General features: G+C 33.1%; 1 protein-coding gene across 1 annotated transcript in view; it reads right to left on the minus strand.

The window, feature by feature from the left end:
* The window catches only part of papss2a (3'-phosphoadenosine 5'-phosphosulfate synthase 2a), a 28,205-nt gene continuing 4,567 nt past the window's right edge, over positions 1–23,638 (minus strand). The window contains 11 exon segments of the mRNA NM_001077767.1: positions 1–993; positions 2,803–3,032; positions 3,120–3,388; positions 5,133–5,268; positions 6,063–6,268; positions 7,944–8,055; positions 12,129–12,242; positions 14,247–14,365; positions 15,787–15,925; positions 16,228–16,463; positions 18,016–18,130. Of these exon segments, the coding sequence (NP_001071235.1) occupies positions 852–993; positions 2,803–3,032; positions 3,120–3,388; positions 5,133–5,268; positions 6,063–6,268; positions 7,944–8,055; positions 12,129–12,242; positions 14,247–14,365; positions 15,787–15,925; positions 16,228–16,463; positions 18,016–18,130 (1,818 nt within the window). The 3' untranslated portion in view covers positions 1–851.

A 23,638-nucleotide genomic window follows, 5' to 3' on the forward strand; every position in this document is an offset into this window, starting at 1 on the left:
TTATGTAATCACAGTTCAAAGATTTAATTAAAACGAATTAGATATACAGAAATCTCAGAGACATTATATTGTGTTTTTTTACATCTTTAATAAAATAATGTTATTTAATATTGTCTTATAATAAAATAAATATTGCTTTGCTCTAGTATGTCTTTCTGTCCCCCTAATATGATCCCAAAATGTAAATCTGTTCATGAGAGGTTAAAAATGTAAAAGGATTCTGGTCATGGGAAGTTTGGGGTCAGTAAGATTTTTTTAAAGTCATATAAAAATAAAATTATAAAAATATCCAATAAGCAATTCATTGATTTAAGGTGGCAGTAAATAATTTTGTTACAGAAAATGTTAATATTTAAGCAAATGTTGTTCTTTTTGAAGTTTCTGGGGAAAAAAATCATCATATTAGTATGTTTTTAGATAAGAAGTATATATAATATTTCAAATATAAAAGAAAATGCCAAATTGTTTTAATATGTCACAATATTAAAATCTATACTGCATCTTAAAAAATAAAAACCTCTTACAGTCCCCAACACCATTAACCAGTACAGTAATTGCTTCATTCAATTTACAAACAATATAATATTTCACTATAATGCATAAAAGGCACATTTTATAATGCAAGGTAATAATCTCTTTGGGAATGTTAGTCAAGGCACATCAGTTTAAATTTCACAGTTGAGACAACATGTTCGTATTAAAAAAACAATGGTGTAGTAAAACAATTCTTCAATTCTTCTCGGTTACCAGCTTGTTGTAAATGTGCACCTTCATTTGTCAATGCCTTTAAGTAGTTTAGTGCTTCTGTGTTGCTCTGAGGTCTTCGGTGTGTTGTGTTTCCACATGTTTCATCACTGGACTTTCTGTAGGGAAGTGTAATACTCTGTGAGAACCTTCCAGGCTTTAGGGGCCATGAAGCCATCAGGAGGGTTTTCTCCACTGCGGGCAAGCTTGCGCATCTTAGTCCCGGAGATGAACTCAAACTCAGCATGTCTGAGTTGTCGAAAAACAAAATAAAAAAAAGTTGCATTTCATCCAAGATCAAACATTCTCAGGCACTTCTCATTTTCTTCTTCAGTTAAATGTTAAATGTAATCATTAAATAAGATTTTTTTTATCTGAAACTCTTTAGCTGGGGTTCATAAAAGATAACTGTATTGTTATTTAGCATCATTATTCTTACATGACTTCATAATAAAATAATTACATTTCTATTACAAGATTACTATTCAAATCAAAAGCATCTGTTAATATTATTTAATGGAACTGGGCTGACAAGAACTAAATAAATGAACAGCTGTATTTTATTGAACTAACTTTACTAAAGGTTTCTGTAAAAAATGCAATGCATATTGTTGTTTAATGTAAGTTGATAAATTAACTGTTATCTGTTGAAAGCAGGCCGCCTTTCACACTTCTGAATCAACTATGTTTATATGCAGTAATTCAATCATTTTGATTCATCTTTTTGCTTATGTTACTGGTTATTGTGAAAAAGCCCTGTAAATCCTCACTATGCTTCTGGAATTTTTCTGAATGCATTGAATCAGAAACGCACAGCCATTCATCTTTGCTTGCTAATTTCCTGTGAATTAAATTTTCTTTTATTTGGTTAATTTTTATAATTCTTATTAATTATTAATTATAAAATAATTTCATTAATAAGCACAATGAATCTACATTTTAAGAGACATTGCTTACAGTGCTTTTACTGGTTTTTATATTAATTTAATATTAAACAAATGTTCATTCTTTGCACCAAAAAGAAAGTATTCTTTAATTATGTTTGACATTTATATGCATGTAGACCTAATGGTTAATAATAAATGGATATTATAATTACCTTTGTCAAATAAAATGTTTACAAGACAAATTATAGAATAATAGACAAATTTTATGTAAACATTTTATTTGACAAAAATGGGTTTACATACGTACAATATGTGAAATTATGCTACATCTATTATAGTAAACATTTTATTCACATACATAAATTAATGGATGTAGAATAATTTAATGTATTTTCATTTTAGCTACTTTAAAAACAAATATTTGTAATTTTCAATTTGTTTAATTTGCTAAATAACAAAAGTTTATAAAAACTACACATTAAAAGGCTAAAATTACAAGTAGTACTTTGAAATGACCAAAATTACTAAATAAGAAATATATATACTGCTCAAAAAATAAAGGGAACACTTAAACAACACAAAGTAACTCCAAGTGTTTCCTTTATTTTTGAGCAGCATATACAGTGCTCAGCATAATTGACTACAACTCGTTTTAAAAAGTTATAATTTTCTTCATGTCTCAGTGAGTATAGGCAATGTATTTAGTGCATTTAAACAAATCAGATTTATTAAACAGATATATTTATTAAAGTAATATTTTTGTCTCCAAACATATTTATAAATTGAAAGAGAATACAATTAAATTCAAGCAAAATACTGCAAAAATATTACAACCTACAAAATTTCAACAAATTTTAAAAATATTTTTGCTCCTCTTAATTGTTCCTCTTTTTTTAAATTTGTATTAATAATTTCTTTAACATATACATTTGGGTGTACTAGATTTTAGACAGTTATCGTAAGTTATTCAGTTACATAAGCTCCATTTTTGGCTTCAGTACTGACTAATAAAGTATATGCACAGATAATATTGTATTGCTTCCTATTAAAAATAGAAATTTAAAAGAGAGATATGTGAGGGGTGTACTTATATATGCTGAGCACTGTATCAAACTTTACATTTTTAGTTTATTTATTAATATTCCTACAACCTCATGCTCTTTAATCTCACCTGTCTTTGTCATAAAAGTCCATAGCCCTCTTGGTCTTGTTGTATGCAGCCACTCTGAAGGGAATAATCTCCACAGAGTTGAGTCCAGGAGCCATGGACAGAACTTTAGCACCATGAGTTGGTTCATACAGGTCCTGCCCGGACTCAGGATGAGGCATCCCAGCAGGATCACGACCCACAATGTAGAAATTACACCCTGCCACCATCCTTGCACGACAATGCCACTGAACCTAAAAAGAAACCCCAACCAGATAAACTAATAACTGCGTGTCCAAGGTTAGAACTTCCTAAAAAACAAAAGAAAAAAATCCAAGTACCTCAGTAGGCCCAGCATACATCATAGGAGAAGGAAAGATAGCCACAATGGAGGATTTAGGGTCTAAAACGCCGTCCTCCATCACAGCCGCATGCTGCTTCATCCTCCACTCCAGAGGCACATCATCGTCTTTGGTCCAGCCACCCAATGGATGCAAAAGCAGCACAGGCCTTCGATACCCGCGCTCATTTATTCTTCGACGTGTGTCCGTCATTAGCAGAGCATGGCCATTGTGCACCGGGTTCCTTAACTGAAAAGCGAACACAGCGTCTGGGGAAACAATGGAAGCGATTACAGATTGGGCTATAATTTGTAGTCCAAAATATATATGTCTTAAATATATACATTTCTCAAGAGGGCGCTATAAAGCCAAATATCCAAGACACTCATGTGAAGTATGTAGTTTGTCGTTTTTAAATTGTCATCAGCCAATAAATGTTTGATATGTAGTATAATAAGGGAAATAAATACCTTTTGGCCGTACCCTTCCAAATACCTGCTTGTTAATTACATTTTTTGTTATCTATTTTTGTAATTCTTTTGGCCACAAAGTGTGAGTTTTATACATCATTATCGCATTGTAATTTGGATTCATTTCATAAACACAAAAAAAACCAAAAAAAACAAAGCAACATCTCGCAGCCAGAATTTTTCGACATGAGAAACCTGACAAGCCACATTTTTTTATTGGCATTTTCGTAAGTAGTTTAAAGCTTAACTGTTGACAGAAGATTACAACACAGATCATCATGTCAATGCAGCAGCTTGTGTCAAAGATAAAAAAAATAAAAAATAAAAAAAACTTCCCTGGTTGTCTATAAACATGTGCACACTAATTTTATGCAAAGCACTCTGGATGTATCTGGCGAAAAAATCAGATTCTGACTTTCTTTAAGACATGAAATAAATGCTTGTGCATTGTTAAAGTTAGGAGCTATTCTGTATTGCAATTTAAATGCTCCTTTCCAAAAAGTAATTAATACTAAAGATATTGACTTGAAGGGCTGCAATGTACGTCAACATAAAACTGCACTTATGATTTAGCAAAAGCTTTAATTGTCATGCACCTCTTGTCAGGGTAGCACGGTTGTGCAATCAGTACTAAGGCCCAATCCCAATTTTACCCCTTAGCCCTTCCCTTTACCATAACCCCTCTTTTTGCATGTCCTATGAAAGGGTAGGGGTGTCCGAATTTTCTTAAGTTTGAAGGGGTAGGGCTAAGGAGAAGGGTTGAATACCCGCTTTGAACGAATATTTTTCAGGACCACACTTGAAACCAAGGGATAAGAAAATTTCCCAGAATACACCAGCCACAACGGCAGATAGTTACATCCGGAAGTAAGGAGATCCACAAATTAGTATTTTTTGTCATTATTACACATTTTTACAACAAAAAGCACGTTTTAATATATTCATAACAGCGTTCGTGTTTTACCATCATGCTTTTTAAAAAAAAAAAAAGCTAAAATACAAACCGCTAAATTTCACGATCTATAATCCCTTATAAACTCCTGTATAGCAGTTCCACACATTTTGACACTCAGCAACACTCAAATACCCTGTCAGAAAAGTCTAGTGGCTGGGAACAAAAATAGAATTGGGATTGGGCCTAAATCTTCTCCGCCAGCCAGAGGGCGATCTCACAAGTAACTCAGAACCAGCTAATACACTAATATAATCATGCAATCTGAACGCACATGCTGGAGATTTACTGCTGATTACAGAATTAGCTTTACTGACAAATGCGCACAACAATTATCTTCCTTTTATTGTGTGGTATGTAATTACAAATTCATCATAACATCAAACGGTGACTGAATGGTGTCCGTTAACAGTATGTCACTCCAAAATTAAATAAAAAAAAAATTGTGAAAACATCAGGGCACTAAATCATGTTCTGACTCTTGTTCTTTATGTATACTCAAGTATAAGTGATAAGTTCTCTTTAAGAGCTGCAGTTCTCTTTAACAGCCACCAGTGTTGCTAAAAACAAGTTTTCAATATTTGCATTTACCTGCTTTCATCTCTTTAAAACGTTGCTTCAGCTCCTGTGGAGTGAGACGATACTGATCCAACCCATCGTTCCATTTGATTCGCTCCAAAACCTCCAGGTCACCTCCTACCAGCCAATCACCGCTTTCCAAAACCATCTGTTCACAGGCAAATGGTTAAAGCATTGATGAGTTAAACCAACTGACCACAGCAAAAGCATTATTATAATTGTATTTTCAACATTGTTAACATATTACTATATATCATTAATATTTTTAGAGATGGCAATTATCTTGTGATAAACAGTTGAAGTCAGAATCATTCGCTCCCTTTTGAATTAGTTTTTCTCTTTTTTTCAATATTTTCCAAATGATATTTACCAGAGCAGAGAAATTTTCACAGTATGTCTGATAATATTTTTTCTTCTGGAGAAAGTCTTATTTGTTTTATTTCGGCTAGAATAAAACCAGTTTTTAATTTTTTAGAAACCATTTTAAGGTCAAAATTTATTAGCTCCTTTAAGCTTTTTTTTTTTGACTGTCTACAGAACAAACCATTGTTATACAATAACTTGCCTAATTACCCTAACCTGCTTAGTTAACCTAATTACCCTAGTTAAGCCTTTAAATGTCACTTTAAGCTAATAGAAGTGTCTTGAAAAATATCTGATCAAATATTATTTACTGTCATCATAGCAAAGATAAAATACATCAGTTATTAGAAATGAGTTATTAAAACTATTATGTTTAGAAATGTGTTGAAAAAAAAAAAAACTTTTCTCCGTTAAACAGAAATTGGGGGAAAAAATAAACAGAGGGGTGAATAATTCTGACCTCAACTTCAGATATAAATCATTTAACAATATTAAACTGGGACTTCTAAAAAAAAGTCCTTATTTATTTGATTTGTTATGCTTTTTTTATCATTGAAATGACAAAAATGTCTTTAGTACTTTTATATAAGGGTGTTTGGGGCAGGTTGTCCCCCACTGGCGAGCACATCGCTCTTCCTTTCGATGCTCGTAGAACTCAGGGTTGCGCAAGATGGCGATGGGTTTTTCCTGGTACTTCAGAGCCACAGCTGCGGTGCCTTGCAGACGCTCTTTAATCTCAGTGGCAACAGGAAGGACAATGGGCACCGAGAGATTAATGGCACAACCTACATTTAAAGAGAAGCCGATTAATCTATACTATTAGGAATAACTATAAAGAGATCGCTGAAAACGCTTACGTATTATTTACAATTAGAATATTTATTATTGATATTTCTGTTCATTTATAAATCATCATTTACTCTTCATTTACTTGTCGCAAACATGTTTGAGTTTCTTTTGTTTAACACAAAATAAGACATTTTGATAAATGTTGTAAAACCTGCAACCATTGACTTCTATAGTATGTGGTTTTATGGATGTCAATGCTTATAAGTATTCAGCTTTCTTCAAAATATCTTTTTTTGTGTGAGAAGAAAGAAAGTATAAAGGTTTCAGGCCTGTAGCCAGCCTATTAAAATAGGTGGTTCTTTTTTTCTCAAAAAGTGAATCTTTTTGCAGATATTCGAGGTTCAAATACTGCATATTAGTGACATTTTAAGCACTAGTTTGTGCTGGACTAGCTTGTCAGATGGTTATCATTACCACACTTTTTGATGCAACAAAAATACCTCCTACATTTTTATTAAAGTGCTTATCTTACTATTTTTTGTTTACAAAATTATTTACAAATGCGCATTTAAACTGTAAGTTATTACAGTTTTATGTATACTGTAATGAGACTAGAATTTTAGAAATATAAAAAAGTTCTTTTACATGCTAATTTATTATCATCCATCATAAAAACACAAACAAACACAATACAAAGAAAAATTGGGAATCTGTTAAAACTTGTTTTAAATAAAAACTGTACTCTATAGGCAAATAATAAACTAGCCAGCTCATTTGCTAGGTCAGAATTTGTCCATTTAAATCAGGGGTCACCAAACTTGTTCCAGGAGGGCTGGTGTTCTGCAGATTTTAGCTCCAACCTCCAACAAGCTTATCAAGGTCTTACTAGGTACACTTGGAAAAACTGAGGCAGGTTTGTTGAGGCAAGTTGGAGCTAAACCCTGCATGGACACCAGCCCTCCAGGACAGAGTTTGGTGCCCCCTGATTTAAATAATAAAAGCCTTCTTTTATTGGTTATTTTATTGGTTATTCTTCTTAAAGTCTTCTTCTATTGGTTGTTTTCACAATTTATGATGGCATACTATCAAAAATGAGACAAATATGCTAATATAGGGGCCAAATTCTGGACTTTGTCAAAAGGGGGTGGCTCTGGGCCTAGGATTATAATCACTTGATGGTGAGTAAATAGTGGGTTATTTTTCTTGTTTGGCTGAACTATACCTTTACGAGAAAAAAACAACAGTTTTTTTTTTATGTACGAGTAGCTATTAATACAATTTATCTAAATCCGTTACAATGTTAAATAAATTAAGTGAAGCTAATATTCCAATTTCCAACTCACTTTCATTGTAATCGCTTACATACAATAGAAAACACTTTGAAAAAGCAGCCTCCTCCCCTGACCGATGTTTGCTGACCATCCCAATTATACCAAACAAAGCGTATGAGTTTCACATCATTGCATCATTCCGTCTCCTGAAAGCAGCTTCGGTGCTGGCACCTGCTATTTCATGCATGAAGCATAGACTTAGATCAGCCTTCTGAAACTAGTATTTACAGTATACCATTACCAGCATTGATTAACCTGACTAGGTTTAATTGCTCTATTTAAAGCATGATGGTTTGAGACATCTATAATAAAGAGATAAATGTATGCGCTTTTATGCTACCTTCCAGAAGGGTGTCGAAATGAATGGCTTGGAGGTATTCTCTCTCCCTCATGAAGCCCTTCAGAGGACTGGCCCATCCTTCAGCCAACACCTGCACCCACTGTAAGTCCAACTGCACACACAAATACAGAAATATGTGTTTACAAATGGAAAGGTTAGCTAATATTACATGTTCAAAATGTCTGTTGGATAGAAGACAGTGTGCACTAGAAAAGTTCATCCTTGTATGAAGTTGTCTTTTTTCTTTACATTTTATTCATTAAAATTGAAATGTGGTCGGCGCCAATGGAGTAGTGGTTAGTGCATCGACACATGACACTCTGGTGTTCACGGCAACCCGAGTTCAATTCCCACCTTGAGGTCTTGTGCCAATCCTGCCCCTCTCTCTGTTTCCCATACTTTCCTGTCTACTTGCTTGTTAAGTAATGATGTATGGAATACTGTTTCCGGGTCCAAACCGCTACTCATTTGAATTGAGATAATATTCGTTTTTGACCCCTTTTTAGTCATATCACACATTAAAGCGAATTTAATATAAAATCCTAGTGCACACATTAATCTCTGGACTTCATCAAAAATACCAAAATTGTAACAAAAAAAGTATCACTTTCTGATCATCTAATATTACCCAGCAGGCACACAACATCATAAGACGTTAATATTAGGTTAGATCTAGGTTGTGATGTCAGGTGACCAAAATTCAATGTGCTGCCAGCGTCTAAGAACAACGTTATTTGGATGTCCAATAATGACATCAAATTATGTTGGTATTTGGTTGATTTTAAGTTTTTTTGCAAAGTGACCAAAATCCAACATCTGATGTCATAGTGGTAACATCCACACAACGTCAAGGTGTAACATGATTAGAAGTTGATATTTGATTGATTTTAGGTTGGACGTTAGACATTAATGTCGGCCTGATGTTGGGTTCTGATGTCAACCCGATTTTCATTTCCAAACAAAATCCAACGCCTCCAAGACATTGGGGTATGTGGGGTACAACGTCAATATGACATCATGTTGACAACCTGTGCCTACATATATATATATATATATATATATATATATATATATATATATATATATATATATATATATATATATATATCCAATACATATGTACATTTATTATTACCATTTGTTGAGTCTCCCCATACCTGTGAACCCTCCCGTTTTTCCTGGGATTCTCCTGTATTTTACAATCCTATTCTGCTATGATCCCGTAAAGGTATTTTTTCCATATTTTCAGTCTTTCTCTGAAGCGTGGGAATACACAGTAAAGAGCTGATCCTCCCTATATACAACCTATTCCATCAGACTACCAGGGGTCGCCCCTTGCTCTTAAATGCGAGTCTGTAAAATAAATATAAAAACGGCGCGATTCCCTTTCTTTTTCATTACAGGTGTCGTCGACCCTCCTATGCAATCCTCAAAACAGTCATACAGCGGTGAGTGACTTTCAGATGCACTCCATAGTGATAAATAGATGCTGTTTCCCAAACGTATTCTGTACACGCGATTTAAAACGGAGCGAAAGTCTGGGTTTTGGGTGCATGTTTGAACAGACACATATATAATAATAATATTAATAATAATAATAATAATAAAAATAATGATGATAATAATAATAACAACATTTAAAGGTGTCAATCTTGGTGTTTTTTTTTTCAAACACAAAGCAAAGAATTCTTTTATTATAACATAGATGTGTGCATTTTTTAAAAGTGACACCCCTGTTATTTAATGTAATCAAACTAAAAAAATCTAAATAAACGAGAGATTCATTTGTCGCTCTTTAATCAGAATGTTTAAATTATACAGCGAAGAAAAGAATAATGAGGTTTGATAACTTGATTCTGTTGCTTTACAATAACTATTAATTGTAATAAGCTGAACTGTATGCCAATTTGCTTATTTGTTGCTAATGTACACTATTTTATTTATTTATTTTTTGTAAATAATAATAATAAAACATATTACTGACTGATTAACAGTTTATTTACAATAAAACAGCTCCAGATAAACAAATTTAGTAATTTGGGGATTTCTTCAGATTTAGTCATTTGGGGACGTCACACTTAACAAGCAGATTAAAGAAAAAAGATTATTCTCCTTCAACATGGACAGTAGCAACATAGCAGTGTTGTTTTTGATGTCTGTAGTCATTTGCTTTTGGTTGTTTCTTTTCATACCTTAAAATAACTACCTGTTCACAATTCAAAGCACACGTGGAAGCTGCATGTACAGTTTGTTTTTTCTACTCTTTTCTTGTTGTTGGTATTTCATACTTTAAAAGAACTACCTGTTCACAATTCAAAGCACATTTGGAAGCTACATGTACATTTAGATTTTTCTACTCTATTGTTGTTGTGTTTTTCATATTTTAAAAGAACTACCTGTTCACAATTCAAAGCACATTTGGAAGCTACGTGTACATTTTGATTTTTGCACTCTATTGTTGTTGTGTTTTTCATACTTTAAAAGAACTACCTGTTCACAATTCAAAGCACATGTGGAAGCTGTATGTACCTTGTAAGCACTGTTGGAATGTCTGGATTGTATGCATAACTAATGTGGCAGACAATCAAGGATGAAAAACTTTTAAGCAAAATGCATCGAGTTTGATCATGTCGACACATACAGTTTGGCCATCATTAATACGCATAACGTATAATGTTTGTATTCGTATATCCTAACATATCACTGCATTACATATTTAAGTATAGGGTAACACTTTATTTTGATAGTTCGTTTGTTGAATTTAAGTTACGTTGCATCTACATGCCAACTAATTCTCATTTGATTATAAGTAGACTGTTAGGTTGGGGTTAGGGTTAGTGTAAGTTGACATTGTACTTGCAAAGTTTCTTATAATCAGCTAAATTTCTGTTGAAGGAGCAGTATTAGCAGACATTAGGCAGACAGTCTTCTAATACTCAAATGGACCGTCAAATTTTTTTTACCAAATATAGCCTTAATTTATACAGCAATTTCATTGATTGTTGTGCTTGTTGAAGCATTGATGTGGTCATACCATTATATCATGGTGGACGAGGTGCTCATTGGGACTGTTATACTAATGTATATGGTGTATCTTAAAGTGCTTACATTAACATATTGTTTTCCCATGAATACATTATTGTCGTTATTAAATCACATTCATAATACCGTGTTACATGGACCTAGCACTATGCTATGCTTTTTTTAAACTAATTTCTAAGCTCTGCGTCTTACATTTTTAGAAGTAAAGATGTGTTTGGTCTAATTTCTAATGTTTTCTTTTATTATCATGTTGTACATGCAGTTATATCATCATTTCCTTCACAAATAAATATGTTTATGTATATCCTGATTTACTAATGCATTGCATACTTTTTATTGGCTGTTGTGCTTGTTGACAGTATCACAAATGACACTGGCATGCTCAAATTGTCATGGGTTGAATTAAAACATTTTTGGCCATAATTGCCTTCCATAGAATAGAGCTGGCTAATCACACACACACACTACACCAGTGTTTTTCAACCACGTTCCTGGAGGCCCGCCAACACTGCATGTTTTTGATGTCTCCTTTGTCTGACACACCTATTACAGGTCTTTTACTCACTGTTAATGAGCTGATGATCTGAATCAGGTGTGTTTAATTAGGGAGACTTGGAAAATGTGCAGAGCTGGTGGTCCTCTAGGACGTGGTTGAGAAACACTTCACTACACAGTACACAACATCAAAAGTTTCCACAAATGAACATAATGTCTCAAATATAACGATTTCATTCACTTTTGTTCTGTCATGGTCAAGTAATGTGAGCTGCCACAATCTAATTTTCGTTAAAAGACTTTTGGCCCCTACACATACTCTTACTGTATGTACACTCAAACTGCGTGTGTTGCCACAAGATAATTTCACATTTCATTAAAAGACTTTTGGCCCCAATGTCCTTCCGTACTGCACTGTACTCTTGCATACACTCAACAACCGAAATATACTTTGGGCTTAAAGAAAAACATCCAACTCGTATTTGCTGTAGGTCTCTGGAATAAATTAGCACGGTAATTAGGCAGCAGCACACTGTTCACGAGCTGATAAAGCAGTTGTGTGTCATCCTGTGTGTCAATAATTCACTTGCATTTATGAAGGCATGAACATGAGCGGTTGTGGCCTTGAGCAGTAATGCTGCTAGTTACCTTGGTGATGCTGATAGAGGGCAGGGTGCTGGCTTCTGCCTGTGCCAGCTTGAGTCTGTTCTCTGGCACAAAGAGTTCATTAATCTCCTCCACTACTCCACTGGGAATGATGCTCTGAGAAAGAGAGATAGAGAAAGAGAGAGAGGGTTGTCAAAGGGTTGAATGAAAAAGGTGTGTGAACAGAAAAAAGATGAAAGTAAACTGTATCTTCCATCCAGTTTCCTTAATGAGTGTAACTGTGATATTGTCAAGGTTGTTCAGCAACAGAAGACAACATGGTTTAGGTGATTAAAATCTAATAAAATATTATAATAAATACTTTTGTCTTATTTTAAGCTAGTATTACTTATTACTTATATATTCTTGTATTACTTATATATTCTTTTAAAATTATACTATCTTCTTTAAGCCCCATACAAATTTTCTTTGCCCTTGTTTGTTTGTTTAGTTAATTTGTTAAGTTTAATTTGTCTTTTTCTTGTACTACTAGTTGGTTTTGTGCGCCCCATGTATTTATTTATTGAATCATTCATTTTTTGATTTATTTATTTATTTATCTATCGATCCATCAATCCATCTATTTATTAATTCATGCATTTATTTATTTATTTATTCATTCATTCATCTATTCATTTGTTTATTTATTTATTCATCCATCTATTTACTTATTTATTTATCCATTCATCCATGTATTTATTAATATATCCATTTATTTGTTTATTTATTCTTCCAATTATTTATTTATTTATTCATCCATTTATTTATTTATTCATCTAGTTGTTTTTTATTTATTCATTCATCCATCCATCCATTTATTTATTTATTCATCCACCTATTTATTTATTTATTTATCCATCTATTTATTTATTCATCTATCCATTTATTTATTTATTCATCCATCTATTTATTTATCTATTTATTTATTCATCTATCCATTTATTTATTTATTTATTCTTCCTTCTATTTATTTATTTATTTATTTATTTATCATCCATTTATTTATTAATTAATTTATTTATTCATTTGTTTATTTAACTCTTTTGTCTTCTTTATCTTATTGTTTTATATATATAATTAAATATAAATCATAATAATAATTTTTTGTTATTTTTGTTACACTTAATAATCTGATCATTAATTTGATCATATACTTTAATATATAGTTTAACTGATTGTTTGGTTTATCTCTAACAGTGATTTTCTAATTTCCTCTTATTCCTCGCAGAAAGTTTATAGGTGGGGGCGGTCATCTAATGTTGGTTTAGTTCTCGTTTGACTTTGGACATGAAAAAAAGAACAATTTACTCATTGTATTGTCCTATTTTTATCTGTCTTTGTAATAAAACATATATATACAGAATTTACACTAGTGTTTGGGTTAGTTTTAAATGTTTAAATGTTTTTGTTTTTAATGTTTTAGAAAAAAGCCTTTTAAGGCTTCATTTATTTTTACATTTGTTTGAAAATGCAAAAAATAAATAAATACTGTCAAATATTATAACAACTTAAAGAAAATGCTTATTATTATCATATGTTTTAAAATGTCATTTATTTCTGAAATGGCAAAGCTGAATTTTCCACATTCATTACTCTGTGTTCAATTTGAATCTTCACTATTCATTTTAATATAAATTTGGTTCTTAAAAAACATTTTTATTGTTAGCAATGTTTTTTGAAAAAAAGTTGTGTTGCATAATATTTTTGTAAAAGCTATGATATAATAAAAAAAGTCAGTTCAAAAAAAGAAAATTTTTGTCAATGTTTTCTTTACTGTCATGTGATAAAAGTAATCATTTATTTTGTCCAAAGAAAATTAATTGTTAAAAATGATAGAGAAAATGGCTGCACAGACTTGTAGAATGACATGATGCTGAGAAAATAATGACACCATTTTATTTCTAATTGAACTATGCAAAACTTGAGAACGATATTCATTTTCACTAGTAAACTGTAGTAAACTATCCTGCCCTACTAAGGTTTTGCCTTTTTGAAAGATATGTTGTCAGAGGCCTCGCAAATGTTTACATTTGACTATGAATTCAGCCATGAGGTACTTTAAAGATCAAGGCACATCAGCAGTTGTGAAATGGTCAAGTGTGTGTTCAGCTGCTAACTAACATGCTTCTTCAGAAGCTCTACCAGCTGCTGAATGGACTCGTTGACGGTGAGCTCTCCAGTCCTCAACACCAGCTCTGGAGCCTCCGGATGCTCATACTCAGAGTCAATACCAGTGAAGCCTGAGCCACAAATCACACAAAAAAACAAAGGAGGTGAGTGTAAGTTGAGTATACATTTCTTTTGTCACTTCTTGATTTTATGTATTTATTTTTTTACTTAGTGGTGTACTTCGTATAAAAATTAAAATTCTGTTGACGTTTTTAAACCTGTTAGGGGTTTTGCCAAAAAAAAAAGATATTTTGAAGAATGTTGAAAACCGATAACCATTGACTTCTATAGTATTTGTTTATTTTTCCTGCAATAGATGCAAATAGTTTCAAACATACTTTAAAATATCTTATTTAGTGTTCAACAGAACAAAAAAAAGAAGTCAAGGGTGAGTAAATGATGACGAAATGTTTATTTTTGGGTGAACTATCCCTTTAACACTGGAACAGCCAGAATTCTGCAACTAGAAGTACCATAGTGGTCATTCTAACCATTCTCATAAAAGACGTCATAATGTCACATCATACTTACATCCAATGCTTCTATTGCGATATTAAAATTAAAGTTTAAATGCCTGTCATCATATTTATTAAGTCATCACCCTAAAAATACAACATACATTAATTTTCACTTTTACAAGCAGAGGAGAATACTTGTTCAGCACTGAATATGCTGTTTTGAAAGACATACAGTTAAAGTCAGAATTATTAAACCCCCTGAATTATTAGCCCCAGCGTTTTATTTTTTTCTGTTTAAAAGAGGATATTTTTTTACATTTCTAATCATCATAGTTTTAATAACTCATTTTTAATAAGTGATTTATTTTATCTTTGCCATGATGACAGTGAATAATATTTGAGTAGATATTTCTACTCAACACTTCTACACAGCTTAAAGTGGCATTTAAAGGCTTAACTAGGTTAATTAGGTTAACTAGGCAGGTGATGGTAATGATGGTTTGTTCTGTAGACTATCAAAAAAAATATAGGGGTGAATAATTTTGACCTTAAAATGGTTTTTAAAAAATGTAAAACTGCTTTTATTCTAGCCGAAATAAAACAAATAAGTCTTTCTCCTGAAGAAAAAATATTATCTGACATACTGTGAACATTTCCTTGCTCTGTTAAACATCATTTTGTAAATATTTAAAATAGAAAAACCAATCAAAAGGGGGCTAATAATTCTTACTTTAACCGAGTAAAGTAATGTTTTTGCCAACAGAAAGTTGATTTTTTTTTTTTAGCAAAAAGTTGTTAGGCAACAGATGCACGCATATTTAAAGTTACAGGGAAAATGGCAGACACTGAATTGCATGCAGTCATTGGTAGTCCTAGGTAGAAATAATCAGAACTCTTTTTTTGTAATTTTAACAAAATAACATTGCGTTTCTAAAACTCATGGTGTGTGTGTTTTATTTAATTGCAAAAATTTTAAATGGTCAAAATGAGCACCTCTGCAGTTCTAGTGTTAAAAATTCTACATGTTATATTACCTTTAATCTGTCCAGCTCTTGCTTTTTTGTACAGTCCTTTAACATCTCTGCTTTCACACACGTCCAGAGGAGCGTTCACAAACACCTCAAAAAAGGGCAAACCAGCTTTCTCATGAATGATTCGAGCTTCTGCACGGTCCTTAGCAAACGAAGAAAAACAAGAGTATTAATTTAACATTTAAATTACATTTACATTAGGCATTTATTCATTTTTTTTTACTATTGGTTAAGGTAAATAAATGATTTTAGTATCTGCAAAGTGTAGAATTGAAGGCCGTGTACTAGAGTGAGTTTAAAGTGTCCCTCAAACATTCAAAATGGTCTAATAATGTTTTTGGTGTTGTGACTTTGATATTATCCTTTAACTAAAACCTTGTTTATCCAATATCACTATATTAATCAAAGATAAAAATATTCAGAGTCTGTGCTGTGGCTGCTCACTTTGGTAAATGGTGAGATGAAACTTGTGATGCAAACAAGTCCAGCATCTGCAAACAGTTTGGCCACTTCAGCAATACGCCGAATGTTTTCCTCTCGATCCTCTGAGGTGAAGCTCAAATCTTTATTCAGACCATGACGGATGTTGTCACCATCCAGAGAGTAGCAGGGAATGCGATGCGAGACCAGATATTCCTCTAAAGCAAATCCTACTGTTGTCTTACCAGCCCCAGATAGACCTGCAGAAACAAACACAAAGTCAAAAAGACACTCCTTGTTTAGGCAAGTCTGTCTGTGTCTGTCTGTAAATATAAACTAAACATTACTTTATTATGAATTAATGATAAGTTAAGGTATCCATGAACTAACTTTACCAACATCAGTCACAGGAGTTCATGTGTGAATAACTGCTACCTTAATTGTTAGTTCATGTTGTTAATAATGTCTTAATTAAAATTTGAGATTTAGGCTAAATGTAGCCAACATGAACTCATGAGCTGTTAATGTATAATTATGTTGTGACTTTACTTGGAGGGGCACATCACCATTAGCTCATCCACAACTACACATGAACTCCTGTGTTTAAACTGTTCATGTTGATGTTGCAGAACACTTTTCCATTTTTATTCAGTGTAAACGCACTAGATGGACATGGATAAGGAGTTCATGAGTAGTTAAGTATGGGTTAATGATGATGCGCCCCTCCAAGTAAAATCATGATATAAATATAGATCATCATATAATGAATTCTTGATGGTTAAATTAAGCATAAACAAAGTGGTAATTAATACATTAATTAACAAACTAATGTATTTAGGGTAAATAACTAGTACTAAAAGTACCCCTTATTTAATAACTTGTATAACTAGTACTTAAGATAGCCCTTACTCACATATGAACTCATGTGACTTATGTTGTAGGTAAAGTCAATTCATCATTAGTGCAATAATTAACTCATCATTAATTCATAATAAAGTAATATTTAGTTTACATATTAATACATCATTATTGATGCACTGTTATTGTGAAGTGTTAAAATGTATTTTAATACAATGGTTTTAATAAAGTTTACTATAAACTTTAAACTATATTATATTTATTTATTTAAATAATGTATTAATTATTTTTCATGTTTTTACAATTTTAAATGATTTTTTCAAAATTCATTTGCATGCCCCCCTTAAATTGATGATCATTTTTACTTTGTTTTAAATGGAAAATATGTACAATGTTCATGATCATTTGAGTAAAGCTATTAAAACAGTGAACATGCATAAACCATAAATCTGTATTAAAAAAAGTTTAGTCAGCATCTGGTTTAAAGTTCAGAGCAACTTGCTTTACAGGTGTCACAGGTTTGTGAAGAGGAATCTGCTTTACCTGACATTGAGTTTGATTGCCAAAGCATTTTAGATTTCATCACTCAAGCTTGCTGAAAATTATTTCAAATAACACCTTCTGTTTTTTAACTGATGACAAGGACTTGCTGTAACTGAACAGGCAACAAGGGTTAGACAATGTTCTAGGTTTTTGTGCCAGAGATTTTAAATGATATTAGTTATATAATGTAAACAGCAAGGGACCAAAAACCGAGCCTTGTGGTACCTCACAGTGTATTTTTGATCTATATACGTCTTTCTTCATTAACTAAAACAAATGAATAACGTTACTATAGGAAAGACCTGAAGCAAGCCAACACAGTTACAGTAATGTCTAGCTAATTTTTCATGCCAATCTAGAAGAATATTTGATTATATTGTTGTTTTGTGTGCTTTTACATTCATCGATTACCTGTGAGCCAGACTGTACATCCTCTAAATCCTCCTCTGGTGCCTACAACTTGCCCTCTTTTACTGCGGCTGACATGATGGTCCTGGTAAACCACGTTAGTGGACTTCTGCATATCCTAAAACAGACATGACCACAAATTTACAGCATATTCTAGCACTGCATCAGCATTCAAAATACCATTTACAATTTCTATTTACACTACATTGACATTTACACATATTATGCTTGACAGATGCTTCTGTATGTTTAATTTTTGACACCAAGGGCCAAATTCACAAAAATGGGGAATGTAGCCTGCTAGTAAATTGCCAAAGAAGCACCCACAGGTGTGTAGATTTCGGTGGGTGATCTACAAAAATGCAAATGCAGCAGCTCTTTTCTAAGATGACCAGCATATAGAATGAGGTCATCCATAAGTGAACTATGACCTTTTATTGTTAGCATAAATTATTACAGTAGCCAAAAGAGTTTGAACTAGTACAGGTTATTACCAAATCAGTTGAATAAATTGGTAAATAACGTTTTTGTTTTGTTCACCTCCAGAATTTGCAACTAATGGAGTAAACAAATGTTATTCCAATTAACACTAAGGATATTTACACAGACAAATAAAGGATTAATTTCATGCAGTTCTTAGCCCAACACCAAGCAAATACCACAAAACCATTTAATGGAGTCTATGAATTATAACTAAATATTTTTATCTCACCTCATCTCATCCTATTTATCATATGGTCAACTTTTCCAGTGTGGACAGATTGCTCAGTAGCTCACATTATACAGTGTTAAACCTGTGAGCACTCAGGTTTGAGTATTTGATAACTTTTAGAGCAATGTTGCCCAGCAACTTCTGGTAATGTTGCGGTTAACGGACAGCCAGATGAGACTCAGAGCATCTATTTAGGCAAGGCAAGTTTATTTATCTAGCACATTTCCTTCACAATGGTAATTCAATGTGCCTTACATAAACAAGAATAAAAGAAACATTTGAGAAATAAACAAATCGTTAAAACAGGTTTAAAAGGAACAGTGCTCATTCAGTAAATGTGCAGCTAAACACACTTTATAATCTAAATCAGCTAGCATTTTTAAAAATCATTGAGAGATGGGAATTTACTCAAAGCTGAGTATTTTTCGAACAGAATACATGTTTCTGCAGCGCAAAGAAACATTTAATCATGGACATCTGAAATTGGCATAAACTAATGTTATTTCGTTTCACACTAATGATATTTACATAGACAAATAAATGATTAATTTCATGCAGCTCTTTGCCCACCAGGTAAATACCACAAAACAACTTAATAGAGTCTATGATTTATAACTGAATACATTTAAATGAGGTTGAAGCACACTTTTCTCTTACGTTTACTTTTAAAAACACTATTGGTTGGGTTTAGGTCAATTGTTTGCTAGGTGATCTGTATGACAAGCCTCACCTTCTCATGGACGTGTACTAGAAGAACATGTATACTATCTGAAACTTGTAACAAAATGTACCCCTTAAAATGATCATGGATGAGCCAACTTTTAGAGCAATGTTGCCCGGCAACTTCTGGTAATGTTGCGGTTAACGGGCAGCCAAATGAGACACAGGGTGTCTATTTAGGCAAGGCAAGACATGGCAAGTTTATTTATCTAGCACATTTTATTCTCAATGGTAACTCAATGTGCTTTACAAAAACAAGAATAAAAGAAATATAAGAAATGAACAAATTGATTAAACAGGTTTAAAAGGAATAACAAAGAAAGCAAGACAATCTGTTGGACATACAGTGCTCATTCAGTAAACGTGCACCTAAACATATTTTGAAATATAAAATATGTTAGCAAGCATTTTTTAAAAATCACTGAGAGTTGGAAATTCACTCAGCTGAAAAATATTCGAACAGAATACACGTTTCTGCAGCGCAAAAAAAAAATAAATGTAATCATGGACATCTGATTACACCAATTAAATATCATAAAACCACTTAATGGAGTCTATGATTTATAACTAAATACGTTTACCTACAATGTTAAACTTTTAGCAGTCAGGTTTGAGTATGGTGATAACAGATAAAAGCAATGTAAAATCAAGGTAAAGCTATGTGGTTAAAGCACACTTTTCTCTTATAATTACTTTTGAAAACACTATTGGTTGGGTTAAGCTCAATTGTTTGCTAGGTGATCTGTATGACAAGCCTCATCTTCTCATGGACGTGTACTAGAAGAACATGTATACTATCTGAAACTTGTAACAAAATGTACCCCTTAAAATGATCATGCACGAGCCAACTTTTAGAACAATGTTGCCCGGCAACTTCTGGTAATGTTGCGGTTAACGGGCAGCCAGATGAGACACAGAGCATCTATTTAGGCAAGGCAAGACATGGCAAGTTTATTTATCTAGCACATTTTATTCTCAATGGTAATTCAACATGCTTTACAAAAACAAGAATAAAAGAAATATAAGAAATGAACAAATTGATAAAACAGGTTTAAAAGGAATAACAAAGAAAGCAAGACAATCTGTTGGACATACAGTGCTCATTCAGTAAACGTGCACCTAAACATATTTTGAAATATAAAATATGTTAGCAAGCATTTAAAAAAATCATAGAGAGTTGGAAATTCACTCAGCTGAATATTACTCGAACAGAATACACGTTTCTGCAGCGCAAAAAATAAATAAACGTAATCATGGACATCTGATTACACCAAGTAAATATCATAAAACCACTTAATGGAGTCTATGATTTAAAACTGAATACGTTTACCTACAATGTTAAACTTGTAAGCACTCAGGTTTGAGTATGGTGATAACAGATAAAAGCAATGTAAAATCAAGGTAAAGCTATGTGGTTGAAGCACACTTTTCTCTTATAATTACTTTTGAAAACACTATTGGTTGGGTTTGGCTCAATTGTTTGCTAGGTGATCTGTATGACAAGCCTCACCTTCTCATGGACGTGTACTAGAAGAACATGTATACTATCTGAAACTTGTAACAAAATGTACCTTAAAAGTGATCATGCACGAGCCAACTTTTAGAACAATGTTGCCTGGCAACTTCTGGTAATGTTGCGGTTAACGGACAGCCAGATGAGACACAGAGCATCTATTTAGGCAAGGCAAGGCAAGGCATGGCAAGTTTGTTTATCTAGCACATTTCATTCTCAATGGTAACTCAATGTGCTTTACATAAACAAGAATAAAAGAAACATTCAATAATTTTCCTTCGGCTTAGTCCCTTATTTATAAGGGGTCTCCACAGCCAAATGAACCGCCAACTTATCCAGCATATGTTTTACACAGTGGATGCCCTTACAGCTGCAACCCATTACTAGGAAACACCCAAATAGGCACACATTCAAACACACACACACGCGCACGCACACACACACACACGCACGCACGCACACTATGTCCAATTTAGTTATTTCTTTGCCTAATTCACCCTGTGCACATGTACTGTGCCGCTAAAAGAAACATAAGAACTAAAACATTTGTTAAAACAGGTTTAAACAGAAAAACAAAAAAAGCAAGATCTGTTGGACATACAATGCCCATTGAGTAAATGCGCAGTTATAAAATCTAAAATATGTTAGCTAGCATTTTTTTTAAAATCATTGAGAGTTGGAAATTTGCTCACAGCTGAGCATTTTAGAACAAAATACCAGTTCTGCAGTGCAAAAAAAGAAATTACTATTTGATGGACATTTGATGGACATAAACCCTAAGTACCAATATATTTCAGATTTGCACAAATGTACACAGTGACAGTGCCCTCTAGTGGATTTGTCATCTGAAACATGCAGCGAAACATACCCAAAGCAATGTATTTTACGCTACACAAAAATGGAGGCTAAAGCACATATATCCAATGAGCTTGGGCTGGAAAATCAGTCAATATTTTGAATTAAATTTAAATAAATGCTATTCTATGGAACATCAGGATTGAAGAATCCTAAAAAATTGAACCGCATAACTTCTTCTAAGATATTGAGAGGTTTTTGACAATCACATCCGCATATCAGAACGATTTCAGAACAATGACATGACACTGAAGACTGGAGTAATGTTGGAAATTCAGCCTAAATTTCATAAATTATCTTAAATGCATTAAAACATAAAGTCATTTTAAATGATAAATGATAATGATTTACTTCATGTAGCCGTTGTGAGCATAAAAGATCTCTTTCAAGGATACTTTTTAAACACAAAAACTTTTGAACAGCACTTATTTATGAAGATTATCTATAGTAGGGCCTACTCTAAAACAGAAACAGAAAAAAGCATGCTTTATTTCTTATTTTTCCTCTTTTTTTTTGAAAATCCATACTGTGCTGGTATGAATGTACTCTTATTTACCAAAGATTAAGGGTATGAACAAATAAGCACATAATACATGCATGTGTGAAGCAGCTTTTGGTCTCGAATTGCGAGTCGTTAATACAGTTCGGTGTTTAGTGTACAGTCGTAATAATTCCCATCTCTCTCTCTCACACACTCTCATACAAAACATCGCCTCAGCCTCAGTTCCCCGCTGAGAACTAAGCTGGAAAAATACTGGGTTTGTGCAGGAAAACCAGCGCTGCTTTATAAACACACCATTACATTCATTAACCAGGAATGTGTATCTGCATCAACTTTGGACAGGGTCAGATATGAAGGTCTTGCTGGCTGTTACTTGTCAAATGAAGAATGTTAAATCCCGCAGTTGTAACTCAGTCAATGATGCAATTTATCTACACGTTCAAACACACAGTCTTTTCTTCCTTTGCCCGTCTCAGATTTACTCACAGAGTGCGTGAAAAACAAATGGATTCATTCATTGCACACTCAATGGCTTGCAGTGGCTCCCGCTGACAGACCGACTCGCTCAGACACACACTTTCTCCTATTTATTTTCTCTGTAAAGATTTACACGCAGTGCCGGTAAGGGCTTTTATGAATGAACGCTGTCGAAATCAAAAAAAGATAACAGTCTGAATATGTGCAAAACTCTGACCTCAGAGCAGATCTTTGTCTTTCTGCCTGCAGGTGTAATATTTCACTGTTTTCTAAAATAACAGATCTGGGTTGAGACATTTGGGTCGAAACACCTTTGTCATAAAAATGTGTTTTTTATCTTTAACATCTGAATCTGAAATCAGGCCAAATATCATCAAAAGAATGTGGATGGGGCTTTGTTTTTTTCTGTGAAAAGAGGCAGAGTACATTTTGGCAGCTTTATTCCAGCTGCTTTTGTCAGCGAAAATAGGCCATTGAGAACTGTGGTTTAAAACAGGGGTGCCCAAACTTTTTCTTATGAAGGGCCAAAGTCCAAGCTTAATTGAGAGCTGTGGGCTGAAGGTAAATATAGCAAACGGTATTACATTAAAGGGGTGGTCCACTACACAATATTTTATTTTGAACTTTAGTTGATGTGTAATGTAGCTGTGTGAACATAAACAACATGACATAAACAACTCTGAATGTAGTACGCTTAAAGTTCAATGCAAAGGGAGACACTACCTTTTACAGAGTTAGCTTAGCAATGTTTGGGGACTACAAAAAAATACATCTGGGTTAGTGAGTTTACAAGGGCCAGTTACACACATTCACCACGCGCACACACCCTGTGCAGCGAAAGGGCCTG

Source organism: Danio rerio, chromosome 17, assembly GCF_052040795.2.
Source record: "Danio rerio strain M-AB ecotype USA chromosome 17, GRCz13ab, whole genome shotgun sequence".
NCBI classification, from domain to species: Eukaryota; Metazoa; Chordata; class Actinopteri; order Cypriniformes; family Danionidae; genus Danio; species Danio rerio.